General features: G+C 51.4%; 2 protein-coding genes across 3 annotated transcripts; both read left to right on the plus strand.

Annotated features, from left to right (window-relative positions):
- Positions 1 to 332: 332 nt before the first annotated feature.
- Positions 333 to 5,205, plus strand: VAMP8 (vesicle associated membrane protein 8). Its single transcript, XM_007970020.3, has 3 exons — positions 333 to 492; positions 1,854 to 2,012; positions 4,748 to 5,205. Exons 1-3 carry the CDS (start codon positions 490 to 492, stop codon positions 4,886 to 4,888), a joined length of 303 nt encoding a protein of 100 aa, XP_007968211.1. The 5' UTR covers positions 333 to 489; the 3' UTR covers positions 4,889 to 5,205.
- A 2,682-nt stretch (positions 5,206 to 7,887) lies between these two features.
- Positions 7,888 to 16,969, plus strand: VAMP5 (vesicle associated membrane protein 5). Of its 2 annotated transcripts, XM_038007192.2 has the most exons (4): positions 7,908 to 7,985; positions 14,471 to 14,566; positions 15,276 to 15,413; positions 16,511 to 16,969. In XM_038007192.2, exons 3-4 carry the CDS (start codon positions 15,330 to 15,332, stop codon positions 16,718 to 16,720), a joined length of 294 nt encoding a protein of 97 aa, XP_037863120.1. In that variant the 5' UTR covers positions 7,908 to 7,985; positions 14,471 to 14,566; positions 15,276 to 15,329; the 3' UTR covers positions 16,721 to 16,969. The 2 variants fall into 2 exon arrangements, with proteins under 2 accessions (XP_007968210.2, XP_037863120.1); XM_007970019.3 differs by lacking the exon at positions 14,471 to 14,566 and having other exon boundaries at positions 7,888 to 7,985.
- The last annotated feature ends 762 nt before the right edge of the window (positions 16,970 to 17,731 follow it).

Below are 17,731 nucleotides of genomic sequence, written 5' to 3' on the forward strand. Positions count from 1 at the left end.
AAAGGAGATGGCTGGTGGGGCGTCATGGCTCCTAGGACTTTGGGGGGTTGAGGTGGGAGGATCGTCTGAGCCCAGGAGTTTGAGACCAGCCTGGGCAACATGGTGAGACCTCATCTCTATTAAAAAAAAAAAAAAAAAGAGAGAGAGAGAGATGGCTGCCCTTTCTAGATCAGGAGGTCCAGCCTCAGGAAACCTTGGAGGGCTGCTTGATCTTTCTTTTCTAATTCCTGAAAAGTTAGAAGACCTTTAACATCTGAGAACCCTATTACTCTAAGCTTAAGCTCTTGTTTGGGAAGCCACTGGGTGGACAGTGAAGAGTGCCCGCCTACCTGGGGAAACCTGAGTTAGGTGTGGCTGGAGCGACTCGAGATGCGAGGTGGGCGGGGGCAGGCTGAAAGCTGGAGCAAGCAGGAAGTGAGCTGACGGCCACCCTGGGAGGAAGCCGACTAGGCGAATTCACCTGCTGATCGGCCTGGGCTGCTCTGAGACATGGTGAGCGAACTGGAAACTAGGAAAGGGCTGATTTAAAGAGGAGCCAGAAGGGGCTCGGGACTGGGGGTTGGCTGTGTGGGGGGAGGAGAGTTGGCGGCAAAGTTAGAGGGCTGGGCCAGTGCTGCCTGTGGCGTCTCCTCTTTGACAACTTGGCTGCAAATAGCTCTGAACCGTCCTAGCAGGTGTTTCTATTCCTTCTTCCTCCCTCCCCTGACCTCTGTGCTGGTGGGGAGCTGGGCTTCCGTGCCAGTGCCAATGGGGGCTCCGAGTTCCAGGCAAAGTGTTGTTGTGCCTTCCTCCTCCAGGGAGCCCGAGGCGGGTGTTGTGACACCACCAGGCAGTGCCTGGGCAGTTTCCAGTTCAGATTCCAGCCCAGCGGCAGGAGCTCTCCTCTCTGGCCTTTCACTTTATCCCTACACAGAAACACAAAGGATTTGTGTGTCCACTGAGTCCTTTGGGTGTCCTTTCTCCATTAACATGAAGAAGAGAACTAAGGGTTTATAAGATAACCAGAAGTTGGTTCTCTGTGATAAGCTAGTTCTGACCCATGCCACTGGCCTGTTTTTGGAGGTCAAGGAGGGAGGAACTTAATAATATTTTTCTCTCCTTGTTCAAAAACCTTGTCATGAAGCCTCTGAGATGAGACATCAGCCAGGGAGGACTAGTCCTCCATTTCCCCCAACACCCAGGCGGGTATTTTTATTTAATATCTGCATAAGCAGGTGGTTGCTTGGTGCCTGCGCATGGTGCCCAGTGGTGGGGAAAGCAGAAGTGTGTGGCTCAACGGCTCTGGGCGCCTTCTGGGGTACTTGGTTGCCTGTTGTTCTGGGTCACAGCAGCAATGGCACTGCGGCCAGGGCCATGCTCCAGCAGCTATTTAGAGGGGCAGATGCGTGAGGCTGGGTGAGGGTGTTTTGCTGGCCAGCACAGACACTTTCAATGAGGATCCCGAGAAATCAGGAAAGGGGGGTGGCTCCGGGAATTGTAAATAGTGGTGGGCTCTGCCCTGGAAAGGGAACATTGTGAGATGCCGGCTCTGCTGTATTCTACGGCCTTCTCTAGGGAGCAAGGAAGCAGTGGGGAGGGATTTAGTGATGTGCTGCTTTTCCTTGTCAGGGGCCCTAACAATCCCGAAAGAAGTTTGATCTAGTCTCTTTAGCATCATGTCTTACCTTCTGGGGCTTACAAATGCATTTATTTTTGATTACACAAGTAATACATGAAAACATTCTCTTTGTAAACATTTCAAGCATTTTACAAAAAGCTGAAGTCTGCCTGAGGCCTTATCCTCCCCAGACCTCTGAGGCCAAGTCTCCAGTTCCCCTACCACTTGGTCTAATTAACCCCGTGTTGCCGCGCAGGAGGAAGCCAGTGAAGGTGGAGGAAATGATCGCGTTCGGAACCTGCAGAGTGAGGTGGAGGGAGTTAAGAATATTATGACCCAGAATGTGGAGCGGATCCTGGCCCGAGGGGAAAACTTGGAACATCTCCGTAACAAGACAGAGGATCTGGAAGCCACAGTGAGACAGGGAGCCCACTGGGGGCTGGAGGAAAAGAGGAAGGGAGGGAATTTCTTTTTGGTGGGGCAAAATGAACAGGAGGGTCAGAAGTGTAACATTTCTGTTGCCTTTCACCTGGTTTGGGAGCTGATGTGAGCTGAGTCTCCACTTCTGAATCTGCTCTGCTCCACAGATTGTTATGGATCCCAGGGAATGGATCCCATGACTGGGGCTTGAGGTGGCAGCTCACCCATAGAGGCATATTCTGAGACTGATAGCTCAGTCAGCCCATGCATTCTCAGGCTTCTCTCTGGGAAACTTGTTTTCCGTTTGAAGCCTGCCCATGACAATCATTTGGATCTGACCTTCCCAGGGCAGAAATATTGGCTTTGAGGAAACCCCCCCCACCGTGGCCTCTAGCCTTCTCTAGGAGCTATTAGACAAGGAGTGGGAAATTGCTGGCATCTTGCTGAGTTGGCTTTAAAAAGAAGGAGGAAAGAGCAGAGAAATGCTTTGATCCCAGGGTCCCCTGCTAGATGAAGGGTAAAATAATATCTCCCACACATCTTGCTAGACCTCATTCTTCTCTCTCTCCAGCCAGGGGCTGAGGCCAGCTGTTTCAGGGAGGAAGTAACTCCAAAGTTGAGCAAAGTCTGGAGCCTCAGATTTTGTGTCCAGCTGGGAAGCTGGCTCTGGCTTTCTTAGTCCTGTGTGAACTCTTGGCTCTTGGGTATTGCTCCCTTGTCTCCCTGGGGCTCATTGCCTGTTTCTGTAGCTTAATTTTAGCTTAATTTGGGGAGCACGGCCCCGGGATTTTTTTTTTTTTTTTTTAATAGAGCCTCACTCTGTTGCCCAGGCTAGAGTGGTGCAATCTCGGCTCACTTCAACCTTCGCCTCCTGGGTTCAAATGATTCTCTTGCCTCAGCCTCCTGAGTAGCTGGGATTACAGTGTGCACCACCACACCTGGCTAATTTTTGTATTTTCAGTAGAGATGAAGTTTTGCCATGTTGGCCAGGCTGGTCTCGAACTCCTGACCTCAGGTGATCCACCCACCTTGGCCTCTCAAAGTGCTGGGATTACAGACTTGAGTCACCATGCCTGGACAAACACTAGGAAATTTAGTGTCTATAACTCGAATTGCTGGGCATGGGGAAGAGTGCATGGAGGAGGAGGAGTTCCCTTACTTCCAACCCTCTGTACTGTCCTGGTCCCTCCTCCAGCCTCAGCAGTCCCGATGGGGCAAGGAGTCCTGGAGCTGGGAGATGTGCCCATCTGGAGCCTGCATCCCTCAGTCCCAGGATCTGCCCTCCCAAGGGCAGATTGTGCTGCCAGTGTTGTACCCCTGGGTGTAAGCAGGTGTCAAGGACCCCTCAGTGTGCATGACAGTACAGGGGTAAGAAGAGAAAGGGGACCCCTAGTCATATCTAGGTGGAGACCTCCTAGGATCCTGAGAATTCTAAATTTCAACCCGGCCTTCCAGATTTTTAGGAAGGTACATTTGTCAAGATAGGCAAGATAGAGCTTTTTTTTTTTTTTTTTTTTTGAGATGGAGTCTCGCTCTGTTGCCCAGGCTGGAGTGCATTGGTGTGATCTTGGCTCACTGCAACCTCCGCCTCCCAGGTTCAAGTGATCCTCCTGCTTCAGCCTCCCAAGTAGCTGGGATTACAAGCACCCACCACTATGCCTGGCTAATTTTTTTGTATTTTTAGTAGAGAGGGAGTTTCACAACGTTGGCCAGGCTGGTCATGAACTCCTGACCTCAGGAGATCCATCTGCCTCAGCCTCCCAAAGTGCTGGGATTATAGGTGTAAGCCACTGTGCCCGGCCAGAGCATATTTTATTTAGCAGTTTGCTACCTCAGCTTACAGTGTCACTATTAAGATGTATGGCTTGAGCTGGGCATGGTGTCATGTGCCTATAGTCCCAGCACTAGGGAGGCTGAAGTGGGAGGATTGCTTGAGCCCTGGAGATGGAGGCTACAGTAAGCCAAGATTGTGCCACTGCACTCCAGCCTGCACTGGGCGACAGAGCTAGACCCTGTCTCAAAAAACCAACAAACAAGGCCAGGCACCGTGGCTCATGCCTGTAATCCCAGCACTTTGGGAGACCAAAGCAGGTGGATCACCTGAGGTCAAGAGTTCAAGATCAGCCTGGCCAACATGGTGAAACCCCATCTCTACTAAAGATACAAATATTAGCTGGACATGGTGGTGCACGCCTGTAATCCCAGCTTCTCAGGAGGCTGAGGCGGGAGAATCTCTTGAACCCGGAAGGTGGAGGTTGCAGTGAACTGAGATTGCGCCACTGCATTCCAGCCTGGGCAGCAGAGTGAAACTCTGTCTCAAGAAAACAAAAACAAACAAGCAAACAGATGTCTGGCTTGTAGGCTGGGCACAGTGGCTCACACCTGTAATCCCACCCCAGGAGGGTGGATTACTTGAGGTCAGGAGTTCAAGACCAGCCTGGCCAACATGGTGAAATCTCATCTCTACTAAAAATACAAAAGTTAGCTGGGTATGGTGGTGGGCACCTGTTATCCCAGCTAGTCAGGAGGCTGAGGCAGGAGAATCACTTGAACCCAGGAGGTGGAGGCTGCACTGAGCCAAGATCGAACCACTGCCTGGGCGACAGAGCAAGACTCCATCTCAAAAAAAAAAAAAACAAGAAAGTTTGGCCTGTGGGTTGTACTTGTACTTATACTCTTGTTCCAGTGGGAGGAGCCACTGGGTCACTCACTCTGCCTTTTCCTCAACAGTCTGAGCATTTCAAGACGACATCGCAGAAGGTGGCTCGGAAATTCTGGTGGAAGAATGTGAAGATGATTGTCCTTATCTGCGTGATTGTTTTTATCATCATTCTCTTCATTGTGCTCTTTGCCACTGGTGCCTTCTCTTAAGTAATAGGGAACCTCTCCCACCTGCCCTTCTCTTCAGGGACAACCCTCCGTAAATGGGTGCCAAGAGGGTCTCCTTTCCTGTCCTCCTCTACAGAGAATGCTGCTCGGTCCTCCTACCCCTCTCCCCGAGGCCCTGCTGCCGTGTTGTATGCCCCAGAGGGTAACTTGGTCCCCCAGAAGGAGAGAAAAAAGAGAGCTGGACTGCGGATGCATTTCATGGGTCCTTAGAGTGGGCTGGAGAGACCTAGAGGGCCCAGCATGTGGCTGGGAAACTGCTGGTGGCCAGTGGGCAATAAAGACCTTTCAGTATCCCTATATGTGTGAGTCACTTTCTCTCTTCCCATTTTTCCTTTGGCTTTTCTATTTCTTTTCTTCCCAAGGATACCTTCTGGCTGAAATTCTCTCGTTTGAGGTCCAAGTGGTTTGAAGGGCAAAGAGTGTATGTTTGGAGAAGAAAGATGTCTTTCTTTATTCCTCCCGGTTCCATTCATTGTCACAGGTCTCAAGAACGAGAATTTTCTGGGAGTCTTGGCATATGGAAAATTCAAAACCTTCATAGCATTTTGGGGTGGTACGCAAGATTTTTAAGTGTTCCCATTGGGTCCTGCCATGGCCCTGTAGTACTCTTCTTCTGGAATTGTTAGCTGAGGCATGAAGCCTACCCGGACAGGGTGTTTAAGAGCTGCTTGAAGGCCTCCTGCCTCTTCCACCAGAGCCATCTCTCTTCAACGACCGTGTAGTCTAGAGCCGAGGGGTGGAGGAAATGGACTGCTATTCCTTTCCTTGTGCTTTGCATGTTCTATTTGTCTTTTCTCTGTCCTTGTCTTCTGGGACTTAGCAAGGCCTCTGGGTCTTAGTTATCCTAAGGGGGCAAGCATCTCTCCTCAGCATCCCATGGCTGGGCATAGTCAGTCAGTGTCACAGGACAGGGCCAATGGCCCTCCTTCCCCTCCATGCACAATGAGCCTTTCTGTCTTCAGGCCCCCCTCCTCCCTACCAGGTTCCACTATCACTGTTACTTTTTCCAGTGCCCAGTCTGCCTTGGTTTGCAGGGAGGGTTCTTGCTATCTCTGTTCCTGTTTCCTCTACAGGTTTTCCAGCATTGGAAACAACCTGTTGTCAGGAGGAAGGGGAAGGGTTGAGAGTCAGGATTTGGGACTAGACTGGCAAGTCAGGCTCTGGAAGAATCAGGCTCTGAAGCAGGGAGGAGGAAAGGTCAGAAAAGACCCGTATGAGATTTTTATTTTTATTTTTTATTTTTATTATTTTACTCTGTTGCCCAGGTTGGAGTGCAGTGGTGTGATCATGGCTCACTGTAACCTCCACCTCCTGGGCTTTAGAGATCTTCCTGCTTCAGCCTCCCTTGTAGCTGGGACCACAGGTGTGTGCTACCACACCTGGCTAACTTTTGTATTTTTAGTAGAGACATGGTCTCACTATGTTGCCCAGGCTGGTCTCAAACTCCTGGGCTCAAGCAATCCTACCGCCTTGGCCTCCCAAAGTGCTGGAATTACAAGTGGGAGCCACCGTGCCCGGCCTTGGGGTAGTCTTTGCTACATATATTAATCCTTTCTCTCCTGGATTCAAGGTGTAAGGAACTGAAGTGAAGCTTCTGCCTTGGGACCCAGGCTGTCCAAGGTGGGGGTGAGGGTCTGTGAAACCCTCTTGGTCTGGGACTTCTGTATTCACAGAGGCTTAGCCCCAGAGAGGGAAACTTTCAACTCTGTTGGTCAAGAGAGACCTTATTTGAGGGACTAGGCCCAGTGGCTCACACTTGTAATCCCAACACTTTTTTTTTTTTTTTTTTTTTTTTTTTTTGAGACGGAGTCTCGGCTCTGTGCCCCAGGCTGGAGTGCAGTGGCGCGATCTCGGCTCACTGCAAGCTCCGCCTCCCGGGTTCCCGCCATTCTCCTGCCTCAGCCTCCCGAGTAGCTGGGACTACAGGCGCCCGCCACCGCGCCCGGCTAGTTTTTTGTATTTTTTAGTAGAGATGGGGTTTCACCGTGTTAGTCAGGATGGTCTCGATCTCCTGACCTCGTGATCCGCCCGTCTCGGCCTCCCAAAGTGCTGGGATTACAGGCTTGAGCCACCGCGCCCGGCCAATCCCAACACTTTGGAAGCCTGAGGCAGAAGAACTGCTTGAGGCCAGGAGTTCGAGACCAGCCTGGTCAACATAGTGAGACCCTGTCTCTCTCTCTCTCTTAAAAAAAAAAAAAAAAAAAAAAGAGGGACCTTATTTTAAGATGTCTGAGGCAGCTTGGAGTAGTGGAGAACAGGTAGCTGGTGGTTTCTCTGCAGCAGTGAGAGGAGAGGATGGGTAGATTCGGCTCAGGAAGGCTCTGAAGTGGTAGCAGACACACCACCCTCCCCCATCCTCTGACTGAGGAGCAGGTGCATGGCAGGTGCATGCCAGCACAGAGCTGCACTTGCCCTCATGGTGAGGAGAGACATACAGAAAGGCTAGAGCTAGTACTTTGCCCATGTGGGGCTGCTTTCTTTTTGAATAGAGGTGAAAGTCACATAACATACAGTTTATTATTTTAAAGTGTACAAATCAGAAACATGTATTCAGAATGTTGTGCAACCACCACTTGTCTTTAGTTTCAAAACTTTGGGGGGGCCTGTTTTTGATTCTGGGTGAGATGCACTCACCAAGGTGACAAAGACCCTACCTGGCTTGTTCATGGCGTCTCCAGGACCTAGCGTGGTGCCTGACCGTGACACTCATAGGGTGTGTGTTGAGTGAATGAATGATGCCTCTTCATCTAAACCCGACGTAGGAGACTCCAGGGCTCACTCCACTGTGCCCATTCCACAGATCCGACCCCGAGGTGTGCCCGTTCACCAGGCTGAGGTGTCATTCGAATTCAGGCTCCTGGGGCCCGGGAGGAGGCAACTCTACGGACCCGGGTCGCTGTGGCCCATCGCTTTCGATTTGACTCAGTTTCGGTCGCCGCTCGCGGAAGGCGCGCCCCCCGCCCTCTCTCGGCGGCCCGCCCCGCCCCGCCCCTGCGCTTCCTCCGGGACCGCTGGCACTGCGGCCGCTCAGCCGGCAGAGAAGCCGGGAGCGGGCAAGGAGGCGGCGGCAGCGGCGATGGTGAGGGCCCGGGCGGGGCCGGCCAGCCCTGCGACGGGCAGAGGGCGAGTGGCGAGGGTGGGAGAAAGGAGTCCGAAGTCCACGGGCCGGGGCGTACACTAGGGCCCATGCGGGTCAGACCCGAGGCGGTGACCACGGCCGGAGCAGGATGGGGCGGACCCTCCACTCCCCGCGGGCTGCCTGGGAGGGAAATGCGTGAGCCCCGTCCTGGCTGCACCGCGCAGAGCGAGCGGGGCCCGGGCTCCCCATTCTCCTGAAGCGAAGCGGTTAAGAGCACCGGCTTTGGAGGACTCCGGGCTGGGATCCCAGCTCTGTGACCCGGGGCGAGTCACTTAACCTCCCTGAGCCTCCTTTTCCGCATCTGTGAAGTGGGGTCGGTAATACCTGCCTTGTTGGGTCCTTGCGAGGTTAAAGGAGACACAATGGCAGAGACCCGCCTGGCACTCAGAACCCACTGCTAAGAAGTGGTAGGAAATGTAATGACCTCGTCAGCCCTTTCCGCAGCTGTGAGGAGCCAAGCCTGGCTCAGGAGTTGGAAACTTGAGCAGATGGGGTGGCAGAGGCCATTCCAGCCCCATGGCAGGGTGTTGGAGGGCTAACTCCTCCCCTAGAGAAAGAGAAAGGGAGATGTTTACTCTGAAAGTTCCACTGAAGTTATCAGAGTGTGGCACAGGCCTGACTCCCTGCTAACCTCTACCTAGTGACACATTCCTGAGTTGAGTCACCCCCCCCACTCCTGCTGCATATCCTGGCCTCTGTCCTCACTTGCCATCTCTAAGGCGAAGATGTCAGGAACAGCTGGTGCCAGTTTCCCCCTTTCCCTAGGGCTCCTGGGAAGATGGACTGGGCAGGAAGTAGGCTTGGTGCTTTAAGATTTTGCCTTGTAGAAACTGACAGAGGTGTGATGGATGCGGCCTGGCTAGGGGTCAATGCCTGGATGGCCTCATCTCCAGGGAATTTGGAGGCAGGAAGAGGAAGTGGGGCAGGAAGGTAGCACTGAGCTCTGAGGCCATGCTGGGCAGCTGAGGAAGGCTCTGAGAATAGGGCAGAGCCCAGAGCCCACTTCAGGGTGTGCAGGGCAAGGGGTCAGGCAGGAGTAGGGGTGGGCTTCAGTTGGCCCTTAGCTCTTGGGGAGAAGCTCCTGAAGTGAAAGGTGAAGGCAGGATAATTTATTGGGGGACGAGGGTACTGGGAAACCTGGGGATTCTCACGGGTACATTTGAGGCAGTCTGTGGAGGAGAGCCTGGGGAGGTCGCTCCTCCACCCATCTATCTCCTAGCCTCTTCCTGTTTCTTCTTTCACTATTGCTCCTTTCTCACCCTAGCTCTTTCCCTTCCTTCCACCCATCCCCTTTCCCTCCCTGGTCCTTCTTCCTTTTACTTTTCTTTTATTTTCTATGACTCATTCAACCAACAAGGATTTCTTGGGCATGTCCTTCATGCCAGCATGGTGACAAGTATAGGGGACAGAGCAGGAACAAAGCAGGATAGGAAAGATGGAAATGGAATGAGTAATTACTTGAATTCATTAATCTTGTAGATGATCCTTTCTCCAAAGATTGTGTGTGTTGAGCCACAGGCCTCCCTCATATGCACACAAATTAAGTTGGTAGCATCAAAAGGTTTGGTGGTTCTTTAGCCAGTCAGCTAAAGTGTTTGACCTCCTTGTACCTATATCTAATTTAGCACAGCGGTTATGAATGTGATGCCTGGAGTCTGTGTTGGTTCAACTCCCAGATCTACTTACTGGCTCTGTGATCTTATACAGGTGATTTAATACCTCTGAACCAAAGTTTCCTATAAAACTGGGAAAAGGCCAGGCGCAGTGGCTCACACCTGTAATCCCAGCACTTTGGGAGGCCAAGTCAGGCAGATCACAAGGTCAAGAGTTCAAGACCAGCCTGGCAAGGATGGTGAAACCCTGTCTCTACTGAAAATATAAAAAAATAGCCGGGTGTGGTGGCATGCGCCCGTAGTCCCAACTACTCGGGAGGCTGAGGCAGGAGAATCACTGGAACCCGGGAGGTGGAGGTTGCAGTGAGCTGAGATCATGCCATTGTACTCCAGCCTGGGTGACAGAGTGAGACTGTGTCTCAAAACAAAAACAAACAAGCAAACAAAATAACTGGGTTAATAATATAGTCTTCAATGGGTTGTTGGGTGAAGATTAAATGAGGCAGAGCAAATGAACAGCAAGCAGCATAGTGCTTAGCTCAGAGTATGTGCCCATTGATGGTGGCTGTTATTCTTGCTCAAGATGTAAAACCTCAACAGCCTGCAGTGCCAGATGAAAATAAACTAGATGCTGCTTACCAAAGGCCCATGTAAAGTTCTGAGCTACGGGTTAGAAACGATTATGTGTACTATGTGTACAAGTTTGCCATAGGCAAGAGCTTGCTTGGCTGTGCATTTTGTAAAACGAAGAGGTTTTATTGACCACATGTATTACACAATTCTTTTTTTTTTTTTTTTTTTTTTTGAGATAGAGTCTCGCTCTGCATCCAGTCTGGAGTGCAGCGGCACAATCTCAGCTCACTGCAACCTCCGCCTCCCAAGTTCAAGTGATTCTCCTGCCTCAGCCTCCCAAGTAGCTGGGATTACGGGTGCCTGCCACCACGCCTGGCTAATTTTTGTATTTTTAGTAGAGACGGGGTTTCACCATATTGGCCAGACTGGTCTCGGACTCCTGACCTTGTGATCTGCCCGCCTCGGCCTCCCAAAGTGCTGGGATTCCCGGCGTGAGCCACCACACCTGGCCATATTGTACAATTCTTGAGATCTGACTGCTAAAAAAAAAAAAAAAAAAAAAAAAAATGGAGCTAGGGAAATGTGGGCCACATCAATAATTATAGCCCTTATTTATTGGGCATTTAGTATGTGCCAGGCATTGTGCTAAGCTTTTGATTTACATCACAAATGAATATGTCACATAATCCTTAGCTAACATTGTAAGAGAAGTCATTATTATCAGCACTTTACAGGAGAGGAAGTGGAGGTCAGAAAGGTCATATCCTCAGTCTCAGTCACTCAGCTAGTGAGTGGCAGAAGCAGGATTTCAACAGAGGGGTGCAAAGCAGAGCTCTACTCCTAGTCTCTGAGCTGAGTGCTGACTTAGGGAGGCAATGTTATACCAGTACTTGCGCCCATTTATCTGACGACAGTTAGAACAGGGTTTCTTGGATACTAGACTGGAGACAGGGAGACAAGAAGAGTTAGGATAGGGAGGTTTTTTTTGTTTTTGTTTCTTTGTTTTTTTTGAGACAGCATCTCACTCCTTCGCCCAGGCTGGAGTGCAGTGGTGCAATCTTGGCTCACTGCAGCCTCTGCCTCCCAGGTTCAAGCAATTCTCCTGCCTCAGCCTCCCGAGTAGCTGGGACTATGGGCAGGCACCACTTTGCCTGGCTAATTTTTGTATTTTTTGGTAGAGGCGTGATCCGCCCACCTTGGCTTCCCAAAGTCCAGGGATTACAGGCATGAGCCACCATGCCTGGCCCAGATGGTGTGGTTTTGAGAACTGCATTTTCAAAGCAGGAATCAAAGAGATTGAGCCCAGAAAAACCTGAAAGGTTTGAGTGTCATAGAGGGGATATTCTGTATAGGGGGCAACAGTCTGTCAAGAACATTTCCTGTGTAACTGCCACCCTCTGGCAATGACACAACTGCTCCCCGCTTGCTCTGGCTCAAAATTCCAAGCCCTGCAGGCTTCTGGCCTCAGGTCTCAGAAATGCCTCTCTCACCCTTCTTCCTTTCTCCACGCTCTGCTCATCACCTCTCTCTGTCCTGGTGGGCATCTCCTCACAGCCTTGCTGATGGTACTTCTCCACCCCTCTGGCTGGCCTCTCTGCTGTTTTCTTACTTCTATCCGTGCCTGTCTACCACCAATAGAGAAATTATCCTGAAGCACTTCTTGACTGTCACCCTTGACTCAAAAACCCACACTAGCTCTTAAGTTTTCTCACTCACTTGGAGCCAGTCTTCTCTACCTGACCTTTTCTGCCTTCTGTAGCCCCACCCTGTCCCGCCCATCCTCTGCCTGGTCCTCACTGTCAGGGTGTATCCCTATCTCTCAGTGCCAGAATGTCCCAGCTCCATGCCATCCTTCAAGGGGTCACCCCCCGCAATGGCACCCTCTCTGTGGCAGCTCCGACACTTACTATCTGTATCACACAGTGTAACTCTTTCCTCTTCTCTAATTATATTACATATGTATTTTCCCCAGGGCAAAGTGGTCTTTTTAAGAACAGGCACAGTTAGGCCGGGCATGATGGTTCATGCCTGTAATCCCAGCACTTTGGGAGGCTGAGGTGGGAGGACTGCTTGAGCCCAGGAGTTCAAGACCATCCTGGGCAACATAGAAAGACCCCATCTTTAAAAATATAGGCACAATTCATTCAGGAACTGTTTATCACATATCTGCTGTCTGCGGACATTATGCTGAGTTACAATGTGGCATAAGGCAGTGTGACCCTTGTCCTCTTGCTTACCTCCTTCCAGGGTCCCTGGAGCTTTATTTCTCACAGTGCTAGCAGAGACCTGTGGATATAGGCAGTGTCCTTTTTCCTCTGGTTGAGTGGGGGCCAAAGAGGGCCCGAGACTTGAGTCTAAGGCCTCTGTGTTCCCTGGAGTGAATGTGTTCTTTTAGGCCTGGGTCCATCTTGGCTCCAGGCAGGCCTGGCTTTGCATTGGGGGAGACTGGTCCAGATTACAGCTGGAAGCACAGCCAGCCCTCTGGAGAATATGACCCAAATATCACCCCTTGTTGAAGAATAAGGTAACAATAGCTGTAACATTTAGAATATGTATATATAAAAAAAGATAATATCCAGTATTTTCCCAGTCTCTAGCAGTGACTCTTATTTTCAAGTCTTTATCCATTCTCAAGTTTTTGCTTTGGACTATTTATTTTTATTTTTTTTATTTTTATTTTTTGAGATGGAGTCTTACCCTGTTGCCCAGGCTGGAGTGCAGTGGCGCAATCTCAGCTCACTGCAAGCTCCGCTTGCCAGGTTCACACCATTCTCCTGCCTCAGCCTCCCGAGTAGCTGGGACTACAGGCACCTGCCACTACGCCCAGCTAATTTTTGTATTTTTTAGTAGAGACGGGGTTTCACCATGTTAGCCAGGATGATCTCGATCTCCTGACCTTGTGATCTGCCTGCCTCGGCCTCCCAAAGTGCTGGGATTACAGGTGTGAGCCACCGTGCCTGGCCTTGGACTATTTAATTTTATTTTTTGTTTTGTTTTGTTTTGTTTGCTGAGATGGAGTCTTGCTCTGTTGTACAGGCTGGAGTGCAGTGGTGTGATCTCAGCTCACTGCAACCTCCGCCACCCAGGTTCAAGCGATTCTCCCACCTCAGCCTCCCAAGTAGCTGGGATTACAGGCACACACCACCATGCCTGGCTAATTTTTGTATTTTTAGTAGAGACAGGGTTTCACCATGTTGGCTGGGCTGGTCTCGAACTCCTGGCCTCAAGTGATCTGCCTGCCTCAGGCTCCCAAAGTGCTGGGGTTACAGGCGTGAGCCACCGTGCCCAGCCTGCCTTGGAGTATTTGAATGTGGGGAAGTTCAAAGGATTGAATGACAGAGACTTGTTGAATGCTATAGTAGTAATAATAGTGATGATGGTTGACTCAAGAAAAGGTGAGAGTGCAGTTTCTCTGCTCTCTTCGTTGTTCTTCTGTGTTTCCTGCTTACTGCTTCCTCCAGCCTATGAGCGCACCCTCCCCTACAGTGGTTTGCCTGACCTCTCTTGAAGCAGGTTGCTTTTCTAGCTCGTGGGTAAATATTGACCTATTTGGGTTTCAAATGCCTGCCCCTCGAAACTCATGCAGGGCTAGAAAAACATGCTGGGAGAACATCTCTTGAGAATAAGAGTTGCTTTTGGTTAGGCTGTATCGTAATTGGCCCACTTACTGAGTCCTTGCTTGCAATGGTCAGCACTGTGCTGGCCTCCTGGTGGGATGGTGGTGGACAAAGGCAGGGCACTGCTCCCTGCCCTCCCTCTGGGAGTTTGTGGTCCAGCTGGGGAGATAGGACTCACACACTGGGAATTCTTGGAGACTGTGTACCAAGCAGCTGCAAGGAACCTAAAGGAGGATTCTTGCCTGAGTAGGAGGTGGCCCTCTGTGACCACCAGATCTCTTCTAACACTTAAGTTTTCTGGTTTTAAGTGGAATTCAGTCAAGTGCCGAAATGTCTGTTGTAGACAATGGGTAACATGGGCTGGCAGAAAACGAAGCTTGCCCTTCTTGTAAGGAGGGGAAGGGAACAGGGATGGGCTGTGGGGAACTAGGCTAAGAGGAAGAAATTTCTGTGGTTTGCTAATCCACTGGTATTCATCTCCCTGAAATGTCCCTGCTCCTAGGCTTCTGGCTTATACTAGGGCCTCCTGCTTGGGGTCTCTGTTACGTGCACCCAAAGCCCAGTGCCTTTCTTGCACATGACCCAGATTTTCTCTCTCCCCTGTCATTTCAACCTTCCCCAGCTTGGACCCAAGACCTCCCTTCCCAGTCCTCTGAAATGAGCTGGGAAGGGAGGCAAAGCTGCCGCCCAGGCCGGGAAATCTGTCGGTCTCATCTCTGTAAGTTGGACCCCAGCGAGGACCCCAGCTGACTGGAAGGCTGGAGACCAGGGGCTGGTACCACTGACGTTCCCAGGCAGAGAGGGAAGTTGGGGCAGTGATACAGGGAGCAGGATCAGGCCAGGAGGCAGAACTGGCCTGACCAGTCAGAGGCCCAAGGAGGGAGATCTGAGCTTCTCAGTTTGGGGCGAGAGGGGTTAGGCAAAGACTATGATGTGTGCTGCTTCAAAATTACCTTTCTAGCCTGTAGGGTAGGTCTCCTCCCTGTGTGTTCCAGCCAGGTAGCTTGGTTACCCATTCTTTGCTGCCTTCTTAGGCCAGTGGGAAACCTTAGGGCAGCTGTGCATTATTGGGTAGAGGCCATTCTGGAGCAGGTGAGAAAAGAATCGGCTTGTGGGAGGGTGGGGTCCTGGGAAGATCCCACCTTGGGACAGCTTAGAGGAAGCTGAGGTGCTGGAAGCCAGGGCCGACCTAGGTCCTAGGTCACCCTGCCTTGATGTGCAAGGGGAGGACTGTGAGACCTGAGGTATGCTGCACTCACCCCGAAGGCCAGCCCTTCACTCCACACACATCACACCCTTACACGAAGGATGCTGTTACTCTCATGCCGTACCCACCTACAGGGGGAGAAGGAGGCTTCTAGATCTCAGGGGCAGATGAGGGTCAGGTGGGGGCCTCATGCATCCCTGACCTCGGGCTTGGTGCCCAGGCAGGAAAAGAGTTGGAGCGGTGCCAGCAGCAGGCGAACGAGGTGACGGAAATTATGCTTAACAACTTCGACAAGGTCCTGGAGCGTGATGGGAAGCTGGCCGAACTGGAGCAGCGTTCAGAGCAACTCCTGGATATGGTGTGAGGCCTGGGGGAGCATGGAGGGGAGGGGAGAGGATTGGGAAAGGCTCTTTTGGGCTGTATTCAGGATCTCCAGGTCATTGGTGGGGTTGAGGCCTTACTCAGGGCCAGTGTGGGGCCTCTGGGTTTCCTCAGGCACCCATAGCCTAGACATGCAACAGATAGACTCCACAAAATAAGGCGGCCTTGGTTTGAAGCTGTGGACCTTCCTAAAGGTAGAAGACTGGCGTTGTTTTTTGTTTCTTTTTTACTTTGAGACAGGGTCTCACTCTGTTGCCCAGGCTAATACAGTGACTCAATCACATCTGCTGCAGCCTCTACCTCCCAGGCTCAAGCGATCCTCCTGCCTCAGCCTCCTGAGGAGCTAGGACTATAAGCATGCACTGCTGTGCCTGGCTGATTTTTGATTTTTTGTAGAGATGAGGTCTCACCATGTTGCTCAGGCTGGTCTTGAAGTCCTAGATACAAAAGATCCTCCCACCTCGGCTTCCCAAAGTGCTGGGATTACAGGCATGAACCACTGTGTCCAGCCTGAGTACTGGCATTGTTAACTGAGGGTGAGACACTAGGGCTGAAAGTCAAGGGGCCACACTGGTGTTTGAGATGAGTCAGGTGGGGAGGGTTCCACGGCAGGTGGTATAGAAAGAGAGCAGACAAGGCCGGGCACGGTGGCTCATGCCTGTAATCCCAGCACTTTGGGAGGCCAAGGTGGGTGGATCACGAGGTCGGGAGTTCAAGACCAGCCTGGCCAACATGGTGAAACCCTGTCTCAACTAAAAATACACAAATTAGCTGGGCGCAGTGTTATATGCCGGTAGTCCCAGCTACTAGGGAGGCTGAGACAGAAGAATTTCTTGAATTCTCCTGTGAGCTGAGATTGTGCCACTGTACTCCAGCCTGGGTGACAGGGAGACACTCCATCTCAAACAAAACAAAACACAAACAAACAAATAAAAAAAAACAAAAAAGAAAGCAGACAAGATGGGGAGGATGCAGGAGGAGACTAAGCCTTACTGAGATGGGACTGGGAGGAGCTGGCTCCCAGGAAAAGGGGGTGCCAGCTAACTCTCACTTTGTGTCTGGGGGTATCCGCAGAGCTCAACCTTCAGCAAGACTACAAAGACCCTGGCCCAGAAGAAGCGCTGGGAGAACATCCGTAGCCGGGTCTGCTTGGGGCTGGTGGTGGTCGGTGGCCTGCTCATCATCCTGATTGTGCTGCTGGCCGTCTTTCTCCCTCAGAGCAGTGACAGCAGTAGTGCCCCACGGACCCAGGATGCAGGCACTGCCTCAGGGCCTGGGGACTGACCCAGCTGGTCCTGAAGCAGAAGCCAAACGGCTGCACTGGCCGGTTCTGGTCTCCAGAGGACCTTGGTGTTTGCTCTCCCTTGACCCACCCCAGTGAGTGCCAAAGGGCAGCCCCAACATGTGCACCCCTGCATTTCCTGTCATGCCACAGACTGGCCCTCGATGGCAGCCTGCTGTACTGGCCATGCTGGGCCAGCCCTACCTGGAGCTCAGTAAAAGCTGCTGTTTGATTAAAAGCTGTTATCTGTGTGTGAAGGTCCCCAGTTTGGTTAATCCCATCTGTCTCTACCCCTCGGGCTCCTTAGAAAGCCCATCACCCAAAGGACTCCACCCCTGGGAGATGGCTCCTTCCTCTCCCTTCCCTACTTGATCCAACCCTACACAGACCGGGAGTGTGGGTGCAAGAATACAATGGCCCCCAAACCAGACCCTTGAACCAGTCCTCCCCATCTGAGCCTGTTTCTCTGAGAATGAAATCTATTATTTTTCTGTCATCTTGGGGATGCTTAGAGGACCAATGAGACTGTAGATGGGATGACAAAGGAGAAAGCACTTCAACAAATTTTTTTTTTTTTTTTTGAGATGGAGTTTTTGCTCTGTTGCCCAGGCTGGAGTGCAATGGCACGATCTCAACTCACTGCAACCTCTACCTACTGGGTTCAAGCGATTCTCCTGCCTCAGCCTCCTAAGTAGCTGGGATTACAGGCGCCCGCCACCACGCCCGGCTAATTTTTTATTTTTTTTGTATTTTTACTAGAGACGGGGTTTGACCATGTTAGGTAGGATGGTCTCGATCTCCTGACCTCGTGATCCGCCCGTCTCAGCCTCCCAAAGTGCTGGGATTACAGGCTTGAGCCACCAAGCCCGGCCAAGAGTGCAGTGGTTCTTAAACCTGCTTCACCTGCAGAATTTATACAAGTGCCATTGCCCAGGCCCCACCACAGATCAGTTAAATCAGATTCTTGGAAGGTATCGTACACGGGTGTTTCTAAAGCTCCTCCGCGCCCATTT

The sequence above is a fragment of the Chlorocebus sabaeus genome, chromosome 14, assembly GCF_047675955.1.
Source record: "Chlorocebus sabaeus isolate Y175 chromosome 14, mChlSab1.0.hap1, whole genome shotgun sequence".
Classification (NCBI taxonomy): domain Eukaryota; kingdom Metazoa; phylum Chordata; class Mammalia; order Primates; family Cercopithecidae; genus Chlorocebus; species Chlorocebus sabaeus.